At 45.6% G+C, this 13,851-nt stretch overlaps 1 protein-coding gene across 7 annotated transcripts in view; it reads left to right on the forward strand.

Annotated features, from left to right (window-relative positions):
* DGKI (diacylglycerol kinase iota) overlaps positions 1–13,851 on the forward strand; it is a 248,151-nt gene that overhangs the window by 145,770 nt on the left and 88,530 nt on the right. For all 7 annotated transcript variants that reach the window (XM_082240439.1, XM_082240443.1, XM_082240440.1 and 4 more), the window contains 5 exons: positions 648–703; positions 1,198–1,260; positions 1,909–1,982; positions 3,182–3,293; positions 4,460–4,659. In XM_082240439.1, the coding sequence (XP_082096565.1) occupies positions 648–703; positions 1,198–1,260; positions 1,909–1,982; positions 3,182–3,293; positions 4,460–4,659 (505 nt within the window). The remainder of the gene's footprint in view (positions 1–647; positions 704–1,197; positions 1,261–1,908; positions 1,983–3,181; positions 3,294–4,459; positions 4,660–13,851) is intronic.

A 13,851-nucleotide genomic window follows, 5' to 3' on the forward strand; every position in this document is an offset into this window, starting at 1 on the left:
AGAAAATAACAGAGGCCTACCAGAGAATATTGAGAAGCAAAGCAGCTAGTAAGCCTGATCTTTATTAAACAGTCGCAACAAGGCTTTGCTTCTCAATAGTCTCTGGGTGGCCTCTGTCATTTTCTCCTACCAATAGAGAAGCTACATAAGGACTCTGTATGGGCTCTTGGGTACCCCATAAGGGGAAAGGAGCAGTTTTTCTTATATATGCATCAATACTCTTTTCTCCTTTTTCTTAGAAGCGAAAGGGTAGGTCTTCCATTAATAATGGAATTACATGTCATTTATTAATCCAAATTAATACTTCTCAGTTGTGCATAAGGCCATCTCACCTCACCAGTCAGCACACAATGGTTTCTTGAAAGAAAGAAAGAAAAAAGATGGGCATTTCCCCTCCTTTTCCATAATAGACTGATATACAGTTCATCGGTTCCTTTTGACTCCCTTATCTAGGGAACACAGAAAACAAAGATGCATCCTTTTCACCCCTCCTCTTTAGTCAGCAGCCAGCAATGGCCAGAAACTCAGCTGTTTGCCTGCCAGAAGGAAAATAAGGAACTGAACCATCAAGGGCAGCGTACTGTTTAATTGACTTAGTAAAGACTCCTTGTATTCTGCTGTTTTCTTCTTCTTCTTCTTTATCACAGAAGCAAATCCTGAAAAATTCAACAGCCGCTTTCGAAATAAAATGTTTTATGCTGGGGTGAGTTGAAACGTATTTTCCTGAATCCAATTTTTTGTTATTTTTTTTTTGGGGGGGGACAGTTTATTGCTTGTTTTATTGCTTTAATTATTGAGGATCATCACCACTATTCTTTGGGACACCAACCAATTGGCTCAATCTTCAGGCTCAATCTTGAGCCCCTTTGAAGTCACCTGACGTCATAATGAAATTGGGTAATTGGCAGTTTCCATCCCTGTGCCTCCAAAAGTTCACTGGTTATCCTTTTGGAGTATTTTGGGCTCCTATTCCATGTCGCTTTCTGATTTGAGGAAACTTTGCCAATTAGAAATGTTGTATTCACTGAGAGCAACTTCAGTACTTAACTGTGCCCTGAAACTCAGCCTCTTTCTGTGGGGCAACTTCACTTAACAAGGCCTTATTTTCACCCAGATCCTTGAAGCAACAAAAATGAAATTCAGATGAAATTATTATATCACACTTCTTTCCCCCATCCGCTTTTCTGTATAATTTAGGCAGCCTTTTCAGACTTCCTTCAGAGAAGCTCCAGAGATTTATCCAAGCATGTGAAAGTTGTGGTGAGTATAAAAAGGGGAACTATGCTTTTTAAGGACATGTTGGAGATTTGGCTGGTAAAACGAGATGAGACAAGTTTCATCTTGATTGTAAAGCTTCATACATTTCGTGAAGACAAGTGGAAATTAGTTTCACTTATACTTAGTGAATCTTAGGAATCTGGGCTGGTACCTAGATTTATTGTTAGAGATTTATTGTTCCAGTGTTGTCAGTTTTAAGACGGAACAAGACTTCCATGCCTTTAACTGAAACAAAAAAAGGAAGGAGAAGGAAGGAAGGAAAGAAAGTGGGTGCAATAAAATTATTTCAGCAAGTGTGCTTTCTGGCTTACACCAACCTTCCCTCCTACCATGTTTATTTTTCCAGTGTGTACCCCAGTGTGTTTTATTTCCCACTAGATGTAATGGCACTTGGATCAAACCACATGAACATATCTGGAGTACTTGCTTTTGCCAGGGGAACATAGCAAAAATAAATACGGTGTGGGCTTGTTCCTCTTTGTTTCATCTGGGCTTCTTGTGTGATGTGGCCTTACATGTTTTTGTTTTTTTTTTTAAGTCCCAAGATCTCATTGAAATAAATCCACAGGTGTTTATTTTATAATAAACCTTAATACATACTTGTGTACTCTCTCTCACTCTCTTTGGCAGTGTGATGGCACAGACCTGACCCCAAAGATTCAGGAGCTGAAATTCCAATGTATAGTGTTTTTAAACATACCCAGGTAAGGACTTGTCCTGGGAGGACTTGTGACAAGGTGAGGGAACCCTAGGAGGGGAAACCATTTTTGAAAAATAGACAGTTACCCCATAGATCTAGGATTAGATCTCTAGCAATTACCTGAAAGGGCAGTTGTTACAGTTCTATCCCCCCTCTCCCCCTCTCAATCTCTCTCACACTGAATTGGAAGACATAATTGGAATAAACCAAAGGAAGGGAGGGAACAGCCTCCCATTGTCCTCTTTCCTCACTTGGAGGACCTTACTCACTTTTTGAGAAATTGTTGTACTTTGGTGATGTGAAGAGTTGAAACCAAAGAGGTGGTGGGGAGGACTGACCATATGAGTTTCCTCTTTGCCTTACTCTCTCAGACCTTATTCAAACAGCTAACTGTGGGATAAGTATGAGTGTGCAACCAGCACCAGCCCTGCAAATGGAGAATTGACCACCCTGGTCTGGATGATACAACTCAACAATTCAAGAAGGACACGGACAAACTGGAACGTGTCCAGAGGAGGGCAACCAAAATGGTCAAAGGCCTGGAAACGATGCCTTATGAGGAACGGCTAAGGGAGCTGGGCATGTTTAGCTTAGAGAAGAGGAGGTTAAGGGGTGATATGATAGCCATGTTCAAATATATAAAAGGATGTCACATAGAGGAGGGAGAAAGGTTGTTTTATGCTGCTCCAGAGAAGCGGACACGGAGCAATGGATCCAAACTACAAGAAAGAAGATTCCACCTAAACATTAGGAAGAACTTCCTGACAGTAAGAGCTGTTCGACAGTGGAATTTGCTGCCAAGGAGTGTGGTGGAGTCTCCTACTTTGGAGGTCTTTAAGCAGAGGCTTGACAACCATATGTCAGGAGTGCTCTGATGGTGTTTCCTGCTTGGCAGGGGGTTGGACTCGATGGCCCTTGTGGTCTCTTCCAACTCTATGATTCTATGATTCTATAACTCTGGTATAAAGCAGAGGTGTTCCTTCTGAAACCTTATCCTATCTGAAAGATATTTGTAGAAGACCTATGCTTGGTTTTGTTGCTAAAAGCCAAGTGGGCCAGATGTTCAGTGTTTGCTCAAATCCCACGTATCCTCAACCTCTCACATTCATGCTTGTGAGCTTTCCATGGGCATCTGGTTGGAAGCTGAACTAAACAGGCTTTTACTTTGAACCAGCTGAGCTCTCCTTATGTTTTTCTGTTCAGGTATTGTGCTGGCACAATGCCCTGGGGGAATCCAGGAGATCACAGAGAATTTGAACCACAGCGGCATGATGATGGTTACATTGAGGTCATTGGGTTCACCATGGCCTCCTTGGTGAGTCTTTTTCATCGATTGCCTCCTGTCTATAAGTCAACCAGAGCAAGAGCTAACTCACAGAGAATAAACCAAATGGCAGGTTTCCAACTATAACTGAGTATGTAGAGTGAATCTTCCTCACTCCTGGTTTGCCATTTGAGGGAACAGTGAAGGATGGGTGAACACCCCTTCCTTCTACACCTGAAAAAATGGCTTGCAGGAGGGACTTTGTTGCTATCTTAATATCTGATGCCATAATTATTGCCTCCTCCCATTTTTATTCCTTGTTTCTCTCCACGTCTTGCCCTTCCTTCCTTCCTGATTATTCATTCTGCAAGGAGAGGGGGACTAGAAGAGCAAGGAACAATCAGTTCTCCAGGGCATCAACCTTCCCCTACCTATTGCTAACTGTCTCCCCCACCCACATACCTTTATTGCTCCCAAGTGCCTTTTAAAAAGCACAGCAAGTCAAACTCTGAAGCTTGCAAATGTTGTTGGTGTGTGACTTCAAGGGTTAAACTTCATGTGGCATTAAACATTGTTTTTATCCATTTTAATTGGAATTAGTGACCATGAGGAGCCCCAATCAGGACCTTTGGTGGGTAGTCACAGGGAGTTTAACCCTTTCCACGCACCACCGTGGTCCCAATGAATATTGCCCTCCCTCAAGCTACTATTTGCACTCCTATTGGCGCATGTTTATTGTTTTGAGGAAAGGCAGAAGCAAAAAAGCCCAGAGCAGACAGCTCATAAATATCCACCATCCACCCTAAAAGAACCATTTGGGACTTTAAAAAGACCTGTGTTCACCAAGGAAAGGCAGATTCTAGTAAGCCTCGGACAGGGATCGAGTACCATCACGCTCATAATCTTTCACCTTATTATATGTATTTTTGTGCACATTCCTTGGCTGCAGAACTGCACTGCACAATTTGGAGAATTGCAAATTTCAAAGCACGGCTGGGTTTCAGTTTGCACATTTGTTTCCAAAAATGTGAATAAGGTAGATTGGCCTTTAAATGCAAATTGAATCAAATTTCTCAAAGTTGGTAGGTACTGAATCACCTGCTGAAAGCAATCCTGGAGCTCATAGGGTCTTGCAAATAACAGTACATTTTAGCTAGATTTGACAAATTGAACTGATTCCTCCCCTCTTTTTCTTTTTTTCTCTTTCTGTTACTAAGGCTGCTCTTCAAGTGGGAGGCCACGGAGAAAGGTTACACCAATGCCGGGAAGTGACATTGCTGACGTACAAGTCCATCCCCATGCAAGTGGACGGGGAGCCTTGCCGGCTGGCTCCCTCACTGATCCGAATCGCCCTGAGGAATCAGGCCAATATGGTGCAGAAAAGCAAGAGGAGGACATCGATGCCTATGCTCAATGAGTGAGTTAGCTCCATGTGCATCTTGGGGAAAGGGAAATGGCAAAGTTGAGCCAAGTCAGTGATGGATCAAAGACATTGGCCGAACTATGCCAAATGACATCCTGTCATTCTGCACCTGTCCAAATGATATGACATACCTCCTCCTTTCACCGCATATCCCACCTTTCTTTGTGCTTAGCATGCAAAGACAGCTATACAGCCAGAGGAGCAGGAACCCTTTTCTTATTCTCAATATATAATAACAACCCTTCCCTCCCCTGCAATTCAGTACTGGCTGCCAATACTTTAAATGTCAGAATAACTCAGGACAATACCATCACCCTAGCCTTCCAGCCACTTGTTCGTGGAACATTTACTGTATTCTGGTGAGTTTTAATGAAGCACAGCACACTTTTCTCATAGTATCCTTTCCAGATAATTTCACCCTCGCAGAGCCTTCACTCTGTGACATTGTTAGCCTGAAGTTAATCCAACCCTCAGTGCAAGACTCTCAATCTAAGCTGAAATGAACAACCCATCCCCTCCAACATTTCCCTTTCCTTAAAAAAATCCTTCACCGGATTTTATCTGGATCTATGTTGCCCAGGCATTTGGTGACATTTCCCTAATATAGGAAAACTCACTGGGTTTTGAAATGTTTTCCCTACAATATCTTCCCTCCCCTTACCAAATGACTTCGAGCTTTCCCCTTGTGTTCCTTGTGGGAACGAAGTTTATTTTTCATCCAAAGGGCTATTACTCCCACAGTTCCAACATCAGAAACTTTTAAATTGGTAGCACATAGTGTTTATGTATTGTATTAGAGGATTCAAAGTAGTTCACATAACCTCATAATGTGTAGAACACAACCTTCTAGGACAAATCAATATCATTCCTATATTGCAGATGGTGGAGGAGAAACTTTGAATTTGTCTCCTGTATTGTTTTGAGGAGGGTCAGGAAACTTGTAAAAAAGTGACAGTACGCATACTCCAAAAAAAAGGGCCCACGTAGCCCCCCATTTTTTTGTAGAAAAGTGGATTGTATGTTACTTATCAAACATTATAGGGACACGGGTGGTGCTGTGGGTTAAACCACAGAGCCTAGGACTTGCTGATCAGAAGGTTGGCGGTTCGAATCCCCGCGATGGGGTGAGCTCCTGTTGCTCAGTCCCTGCTCCTGCCAACCTAGCAGTTCGAAAGCACGTCAAAGTGCAAGTAGATAAATAGGTACCGCTCTGGCGGGAAGGTAAACGGTGTTTCTGTGCGCTGCTCTGGTTCGCCAGAAGCGGCTTAGTCATGCTGGCCACATGACCCGGAAGCTGTATGCTGGCTCCCTCGGCCAAGAAAGCAAGATGAGTGCCGCAACCCCAGAGTCGGTCACGACTGGACCTAATGGTCAGGGGTCCCTCTACCTTTTATCAAACATTATGCAATTCTTTTTTTATAATTACTAGACCTGAATGGGCTGTTCCATCAATGAACAAACAGGCCCTTCTACAATTTTCAGAAGCTTAGTGCCAGTGTAGTGTACAAGATCAGGTTTGCTCCTGAAGACGATCAGAACCAATGATAGTCAGTTCCCACCTTTTTAAAAACAACAACAACACAAAGCCAATATCAGGATTGTTGTCACCAGATATGGAACCCAGTAGTTGAATGCCCTTGTTTAACAGAGCCTCTTCACACCATCCCTTTTTTGCCCCTGAAACACAGATGAGCTCTTCAACAATATTGGCAGCTATTCATTTCTCTCCCCCTCTCTGCTTGTTTTCAGTGAAGGGAACTGATTTAAATTATGGGCTAGGAAATAAGAATCTGTCTCAAGATGATAATTGTGTGTGGTCTTTTTGGCTCCTTCTGAAAATATCATTACTGAATGGGTTGTGACTGGATTTGATTTTCATTTATTTTATTTATGTGGGTTTTTAACACATTCAGTGCCTCAAAATACTATGTTGTTGGTACAGCTTTACTTCCTGCAAGAAGTGACCAAATATGTATTGGAGAAAAGACCCCATGCTTCAGTTCATGCACTACAACAGAACTGGAGAACCTCCAGGTCCTCCTACCTGGCCCTTGGGACAGTGGCGTAGTGTGGGGGGTGCAGGGGGGCCGGCCACACCGGGCGCAACATCTGGGGGGGGGCGCTCGCACTCGCAGCTCTCTGCCCCTATCTGGCTCACTCTCTCTCTCTCACTGCAGTGCTGGCTGTGTGAATCCGATCCGAGCCGCTGGGTTGCCACCCACTGTGGAGGGGGTGGGTGCCAGGCGTGCGGTGCAGAGAGAGAGAGCGAGGGACTATTTGGGGGAGGAACAGTGCAGCGGCCACCCAGCGCAGCGCTGAGCGCGGGAGAGAACCACACCAGACCAGACCAGGCAGCAGCAAGAAGAAGCTGGCAGCGGCGGCAGGTTAGGGGTTAGGGGGCGCAAATTACTTGCCTTGCCCCGGATGCTGACAACCCACGCTACGCTGCTGCCTTGGGACCCTTCGCCAGCCCAGTGTTGCACCCTCCTTAAATGTTCTTGCCTGACTGAAATGTGTCCTTGAACTCTGATAATGACCTTTGCTTGCCTGGATTGGAAGGCAGAGAGGGGCACATGAGTGTGTGTAGAAACTAGCCTACCATTGAAGGCTTACATCTACATTTGTTTTGCCTCTGGCCCTTGGAAGGCTGTGACTTTCAGACTGAAGAAGATTCCTTACCCCTGTGCTACGGCGTGGGAATGTTAAGGCCTATATCATCTGCCTTCTCTCTTCTATGTCAATTCATCTCCAGAAAACAAGCCAGCAAAAAAAGAGAGAGAGAGGTTATGTGTGAGAAAGAGATAAGATCAGGCATCAGCTAAGGGACCTAGGCATAGAGTCCCCTGAAGACCAAGAGGAGACTCCAATTTCCACCAGCTCTCTTTCTCTCTGCAGTCACTTTGCTTCTAAAGATGCTGACCCCTGTAAACCCTTGCAGCCATGTCCTTCCTAGAGTGCTGGACACTGGACTGCAGATGGTCCTATTGCCTTACCATTTCTTCCTTACTTTTGTCCTACTTTACAGAGGGCGTCCATCTATCTGAAGATAGATTGAAGGAGTCCTCTATGTGAAGAGCTGTCCCATCTAAGTCTGAGAAAGAACCCTAAGAAGGGAGAGTAACCAGGGGCCTTGGAGTGGCCCAACCATAGGTAGCACCTAGACGGCAGGCTGAGCATCCATGGTCACAACCTTCCCCACTATGTTCAGATGCATTTAAATTATGGCAATTATTTTCTGAATGTGCATCTAGATGTATAAATTAGTACAGTGGTACCTTGGGTTACATACGCTTCAGGTTACATACGCTTCAGGTTACAGACTCCACTAACCCAGAAATAGTACCTTGGGTTAAGAACTTTGCTTCAGGATGAGAACAGAAATTGTGCTCTGGCGGCGCGGCAGCAGCAGGAGGCCCCGTTAGCTAAAGTAGTGCTTCAGGTTAAGAACAGTTTCAGGTTAAGAACGGACCTCCGGAACAAATTAAGGACTTAACCCGAGGTACCACTGCATACACAAATCCTTTGCAAATTGTCCTTTTATGCCCTCTTTTTAGTTATTTGGTGGTGTGTAAGTGGCCACTCTAGGTAGCAGGTACCTCAACCCCCTCACATGCCCTCCCCATTCACATACATAACATGAGAGGCCGAGTGGGCCTTACTTTAAGGGAGGGGGAAGTGACCTTGAATTTACCTCTCTTCAGTCTATTGCCTCAGACACTTTCTCTCTTACAGGTTTGCTTCCTGTATGAAAGTTGTTATAAGAAAGAAAAAAAACAAACCTGCTCCTTTTCCCTTATGGGTTATTTCAGAGCTCACATAGAGTCCTTAAGTGGGTTCCCTATTGGTAGGAGAAATAACAAAAGCTAACCAGAGTAAATTGAAAAGCAAAGTGGTGAGTAAGCCTGATCTTTATTCAAGGAACTGTTGCAACAGGCTCCCCACTCACCACACGCAGGAGGGAGCAGAACCCTGAACAATGGTGCGCAAGCTCTTATATAGACTTTTGAAATTGCCCACCCTGTAGCCCAAGACCACCCCCTAAAACATCATACATACATCACAGAAGGAAGCTGTCTACAGCAGAGGAGGCGGTCTACAGCAGAAATCCTGTTTGCCAGGATACCTGATAATGGTCACTGATTGCATTACCTGGGCAGCCTGGCCATTCTTTTGTGATGGTTAATACTTTAGTTCCTGAATCCAGGTCACAGGCTCACCCTATTCATACACAAATACACCTTAAAGAACGGATTTGCAAGTAAAAAGACAATGGGAAGGCTTTCCCCATTTGCTTCCCTTACTGCAGAGGAATATTTGAGGTCATTGGGAGAATCAGAATGGCTCCAGAATTGCTCTCCCATACTATTTCAGGCACATGGTTCATATATTTAGATATGTGTGCATTTATGAATACCGGTATTTATTCTGTATTTAAGACCTTAAAATTCTTTTAACAAAGTCAAGGAAATGCCTCACAAATGACTGTGCCAAGGGAAGGGCGGAGAGTCAGGCTAAGTCAGGGGTCTGCAACCTTTAAGACAAAAAGAGCCACTTGGACCCGTTTCCGAAGAAAACACAACAACTGGGAGCCGCAAAACCATTGCGACATTTAAAACAAATATATCTCCGGAGCCACGATCTAACAGCGGGCGGGAAGGTGACGTCGGGACGGTGCGTGACTAACGCACGCACCGCCCCCATGCGACGTCACAGCCAGTACAGCGCCCGCCACAGTGAGGAGTGTCGGGGCGCACAATGCGCCTCCTCCCCTCGCTAGTATCCGCCCCGGAGCCTCAGCAAAGATGTAAAAGAGCCGCGGGTTGCAGACCCCTGGGCTAAGTGCTCCTCTCTCACATACTTTTGTGGTTTACGGCGTTAATTAAAGGGTCCATAACATACTTCTCTTCCTCCTACTCCTACTCCTCCTAATAATAATAATAATAATAATAATAATAAACCTAATATAAAATGAGAACAGAATGAAAACTCCACAAGATAGAGCGGAAACAGAAGAAAGTGAGGAGTGCTAACTGAAGAGGCAGTGAAACAAAAAAAGTCTTCACAGCCCATCTATGCGCCATCATGAGGCTGCCACTTGGGCCTACTTAAGAGCTGAGTAGACTTTGGATGGCAGCGGGACACATAGCAATGGCAAATGCCAGTTTGTGAGAGAAAGCGGCCCCCAAAACAGTCTTTCAAATTGTTAAAGCAAAACCCCTGCCCCTTTCCCAAATCATATATTGAATGGGTGGGTTGCTGAATAGTGAGTGGCCCCAAGATATCTACTTTGGTCCTTAGGGTTCTGTTTACCAAAGAAGCCACGTACCATCAACTTCAATGTCCAAGTTGGAGGACAGGAAGCTGCCATATGAATGTGCTCAGAAGTACAGTGGTATGTCAGGTTAAGAACTTAATTCATTCTGGAGGTCTGTTCTTAGCCTGAAACTGTTCTTAACCTGAGGTACCACTTTAGCTAATGGGGACTCCCGCTGCTGCTGTGCCGCTGCCGCATGATTTGTGTTCTCATCCTGAGGTAAAGTTCTTAACCAGAGGTACTATTTTCAGGGTTAGCAGAGTCTGTAACCTGAAGTGTCTGTAACCCGAGGTACCACTGGAACTTTAACTGGAGTAGGTCATCACATCTGTCCTAAATGAAGGAATATTCTGGGGATGGGGAGCTTTGAGCATGTCAACAGAAGCAAGAATATTGACTGAAGAACACACATCTTATTAATGTTTGCTTGCTTCTTATGCACTGATGAGAAAAAAAAGCAGCTATAATCCCACAAACTAATAAAACGGAAGCATCTGGGTTTGAACCAGTTTTGGCCCTGACTTGTGGGCTAAATTAGAATAAATAATCCTGTTTAGGCGATCTATGGATTGGGCTGAGTCTTGCCTCCATTGCACAGTATGCAAGATGAAACTAGTTGATAGGAAGTGTCACTATGCTGTACGGAGCTGAAAACTATTTTCTACAGCCTACAATATTTGCTTAAAACGTTTTCCTTCGGCAAACATCCCTCTGAGTTCCTCCCCCAAATTCTTTGCAGGAAGCGAATATGAAACACATGCAAACATTGCTAGAGCAAATGAGTTTAAACTTTAAAAGTCTGGGATAATATTTACAGAATGTTTGGTTAAATTGGCAAACAGTGTCCACATTTAATATATGTTGAGTGAATTTGCATGCTTCCTGCTGGCTTTATCTTTTTGATGTTGATGATGACAGACCCTTCCGAGTTACATAACAGCATCCTTCTACTCTGGCGTATTCCAGGACTATGGGTGCTCTGCATGGCTGGAAATCGCCCCATTTTCTTTAATATCAGGAAGCATTCCAAATGCTGAATGGGAGTGCATGTTTCAGTGGGGCTGCATGCTTGGGGTATCATCTGCCATTGAAGGTGATGGGGCAGCAGTTCCTGTTTGCATGGAGCTTTCTGCGCTCTGTCAAAGGCTGTATTGTCCTTTTGTGCATAGCGACTCACTTCTATGACAGCTAGGTTAAGGCAAAGGTACCCCTGACTGTTAGGTCCAGTCGTGGACGACTCTGGGGTTGTGTGCTCATCTTGCTCTATAGGCCGAGGGAGCCAGCATACAGTCATGTGGCCAGAATGACTAAGCCGCTACTGGCAAACCAGAGCAGCGCATAGAAACTCCATTTACCTTCCCACCAGAGTGGTACCTATTTATCTACTTGCACCACCGGAGTGGTACCTATTTATCTACTTGTTGTCGAACTGCTAGGTTGGCACCTAGACAGCTAGACAGCTTAAATTTGGTAGTGGCAGTGCTGACCCAAGGCGCTTTGGTACCTGATGTGAACCACAAAATGGTGCCTCTCCCCGGCCAGGAAGAGTGAATATCTACATCGGGAACAAAGAGAGAGGAATCAAATCAACCTTACCCAACGGTTGAACTGGGAATCAAAGGTGGGTGCGGAGCCCAGGAAGCCCCAGAGGGCAGCCGCACCATTTCCTCCCTAGGGGTGAAGGAGCAGCAGTGTCTCCTGTTCGCTGAGATTCCACTGTGGAGGCAGCATGGGGGTTGAGGTGCCGAGGCGGTGGTAGGTCTGACCACTAGGGAGTGCATTGCAGCCACTGTTGCCACCACAGCAGCAGAAGCAGGCGATGTGTTCCTCAGTGGCTGGATTTGTCACCTGGATCTTGCCACCAGAGGTGGCCTACATCATCCAAGAGACCCCGGTCACTAGAAAAGTCTGTACTTTGCCCACCTCTCTTTCAAAACTTGCAACAGGAAGTCTTAACGGTGGCTACTTCTTTGGCTCAGAGCAAGCCAAAGTACAGAAGGGCAGGGTGGCTGAGCCATGGGAATTCTGTTCTCCCTTTGAAGCTGCTGAGTTGTGCGGCTGGCCAGCAGGATTCGCAGCAGCAAGGAGCATAGTTTGTCTAGCCATAGTTTATTGCACAGCCAATGCAAATCCCACATGTTCACTGATGTGTCCCTTACTGCAAAACCCACAAAGGGTGGGCTGCCTAAGTGCATTTTTAAATGGGGAAAGGGTTGGTTCAGGCTCACAAGCATGTTTCTGCAATAGGTATTGTCAAATCCTGCCATCCCCTCTCCCCCTTTACGTTTTGCCCCACCCACTTGTATGGAACAATGGGGCTGCAAATGGAAGAGACAAGGATACTATTGTCCATCTCAGACCCTGATGTTTCAAGGATCTGACGTGTGTGTGTGTGTTTAGGGATTTCCATCTTAGGAGATGGAGCCCCTAGAATTCTGCTACTCCAGGGCAGCCATCTCTGCTGTTTATTGATGGACACAAAGCCTGGAGCTACTATATATTTGAGCAGGGGACACCATGTACACGCAAATTGATCTCTCCACATGCTTTAGATTGGGCATGTGGGGGAGGGGACTGTGCAGCAGCTGGGAGCCAGTATTCACATTTTGGGGAAAAATATAGCTCTAGCTCTACCCCAGAATTTTCCCTCCCCAACTTCAGGAAAAACCTTGCATTTCATGTATTTATTTACTGCATTTCTTTCCCACCTTTCCTCCAAGGAGTTCAAGGTGACATGCATAGTTCCCCTCCGCCCCATTTTATCATCACAGCCCTGATAAGCTGAGAGTGAGTGACTGGCCCAAGATCAGGTTCATGGCTGAGTGGAGGTTTGAGCTGTTGTCTCCCGGGTCTAATCAGATGCTACAACCACTCAGTGGTGTCGCAACGGCAGTGTGCCCCAGGTGCCATGTCGGGGTGGGGGGTGACAAGAAGGCACCCTGCGGGGGCTCGCGACAGCATGAGCAGCCATCACACCGCCGCCGCATGCGGAGGATCCTCCCTCCATTCGCAGCTGCAAGCAGAGGACCCCGGCACTGGCAGCAAACCACTATGTACAGCGCATGTGCAGCATCACACGCATGTGCTGTACGTAACGATGCTGCACATGTGCTGTACATAGCGGTTTGCCACTGGCACCGCTCAAGCACTGTACAGATGGCACGAGCAGAGGATCCTGGCACTGGCAGCAAACCATTATGTACAGCGCATGTGCAGCGTCACACTCATGTGCTGTACATAACGATGCCGCACATGTGCTGTACATAGTGGTTTGCCACTGGCACCGCTCAAGCACTGTACAGATGGCACGAGCAGAGGATCCCGGCACCGTCCGTACGGTGCTGGAGCGGCACTGCCGGCAAACTACTATGTACAGCACATGTGCGACATCGCTACGTACGGCACATGTGCTGTAAGTAGTGACACCACACATGCGCCATACATAGCAGTTTGCAGCCCTAGGTGTCACGACGCCTTCATTCACCCCTGCAACCACAAAACTTCCTTTCTAGTCGTCCTGTGGCTAAAGGTTTGGTAAACTAGGACCTCTCTGCCCTCTGCAACTGCACTGAGTCAGCATCTGTTGTTGCCAAAAGCTATGTTTACAAGGATATAAATAAGAATGATGGGAAATTCTTTCAGAGGCAGAAGGTAAGGTGCAACTTAGGATAAAAGTTTAAGTGCTACCAATGTGCAGTGTCAATATTGTTTGTCTCCAGATAGGGGAGAAATAGGAGGTATAGATGTGAACAAAGAGATATCATGTTTGTTTATGGCTCTTATCTTTTGTCCATTTGTCTTCTGAGTCACGCTTGTTAAATTCGGTAGCAAAGTTTTACTGAAGTTAATCTAGGAGAGAGTAAATTTTGCTT

This window comes from Podarcis vaucheri, assembly GCF_965113315.1.
Source record: "Podarcis vaucheri genome assembly, chromosome: 10".
Lineage (NCBI taxonomy): Eukaryota > Metazoa > Chordata > Lepidosauria > Squamata > Lacertidae > Podarcis > Podarcis vaucheri.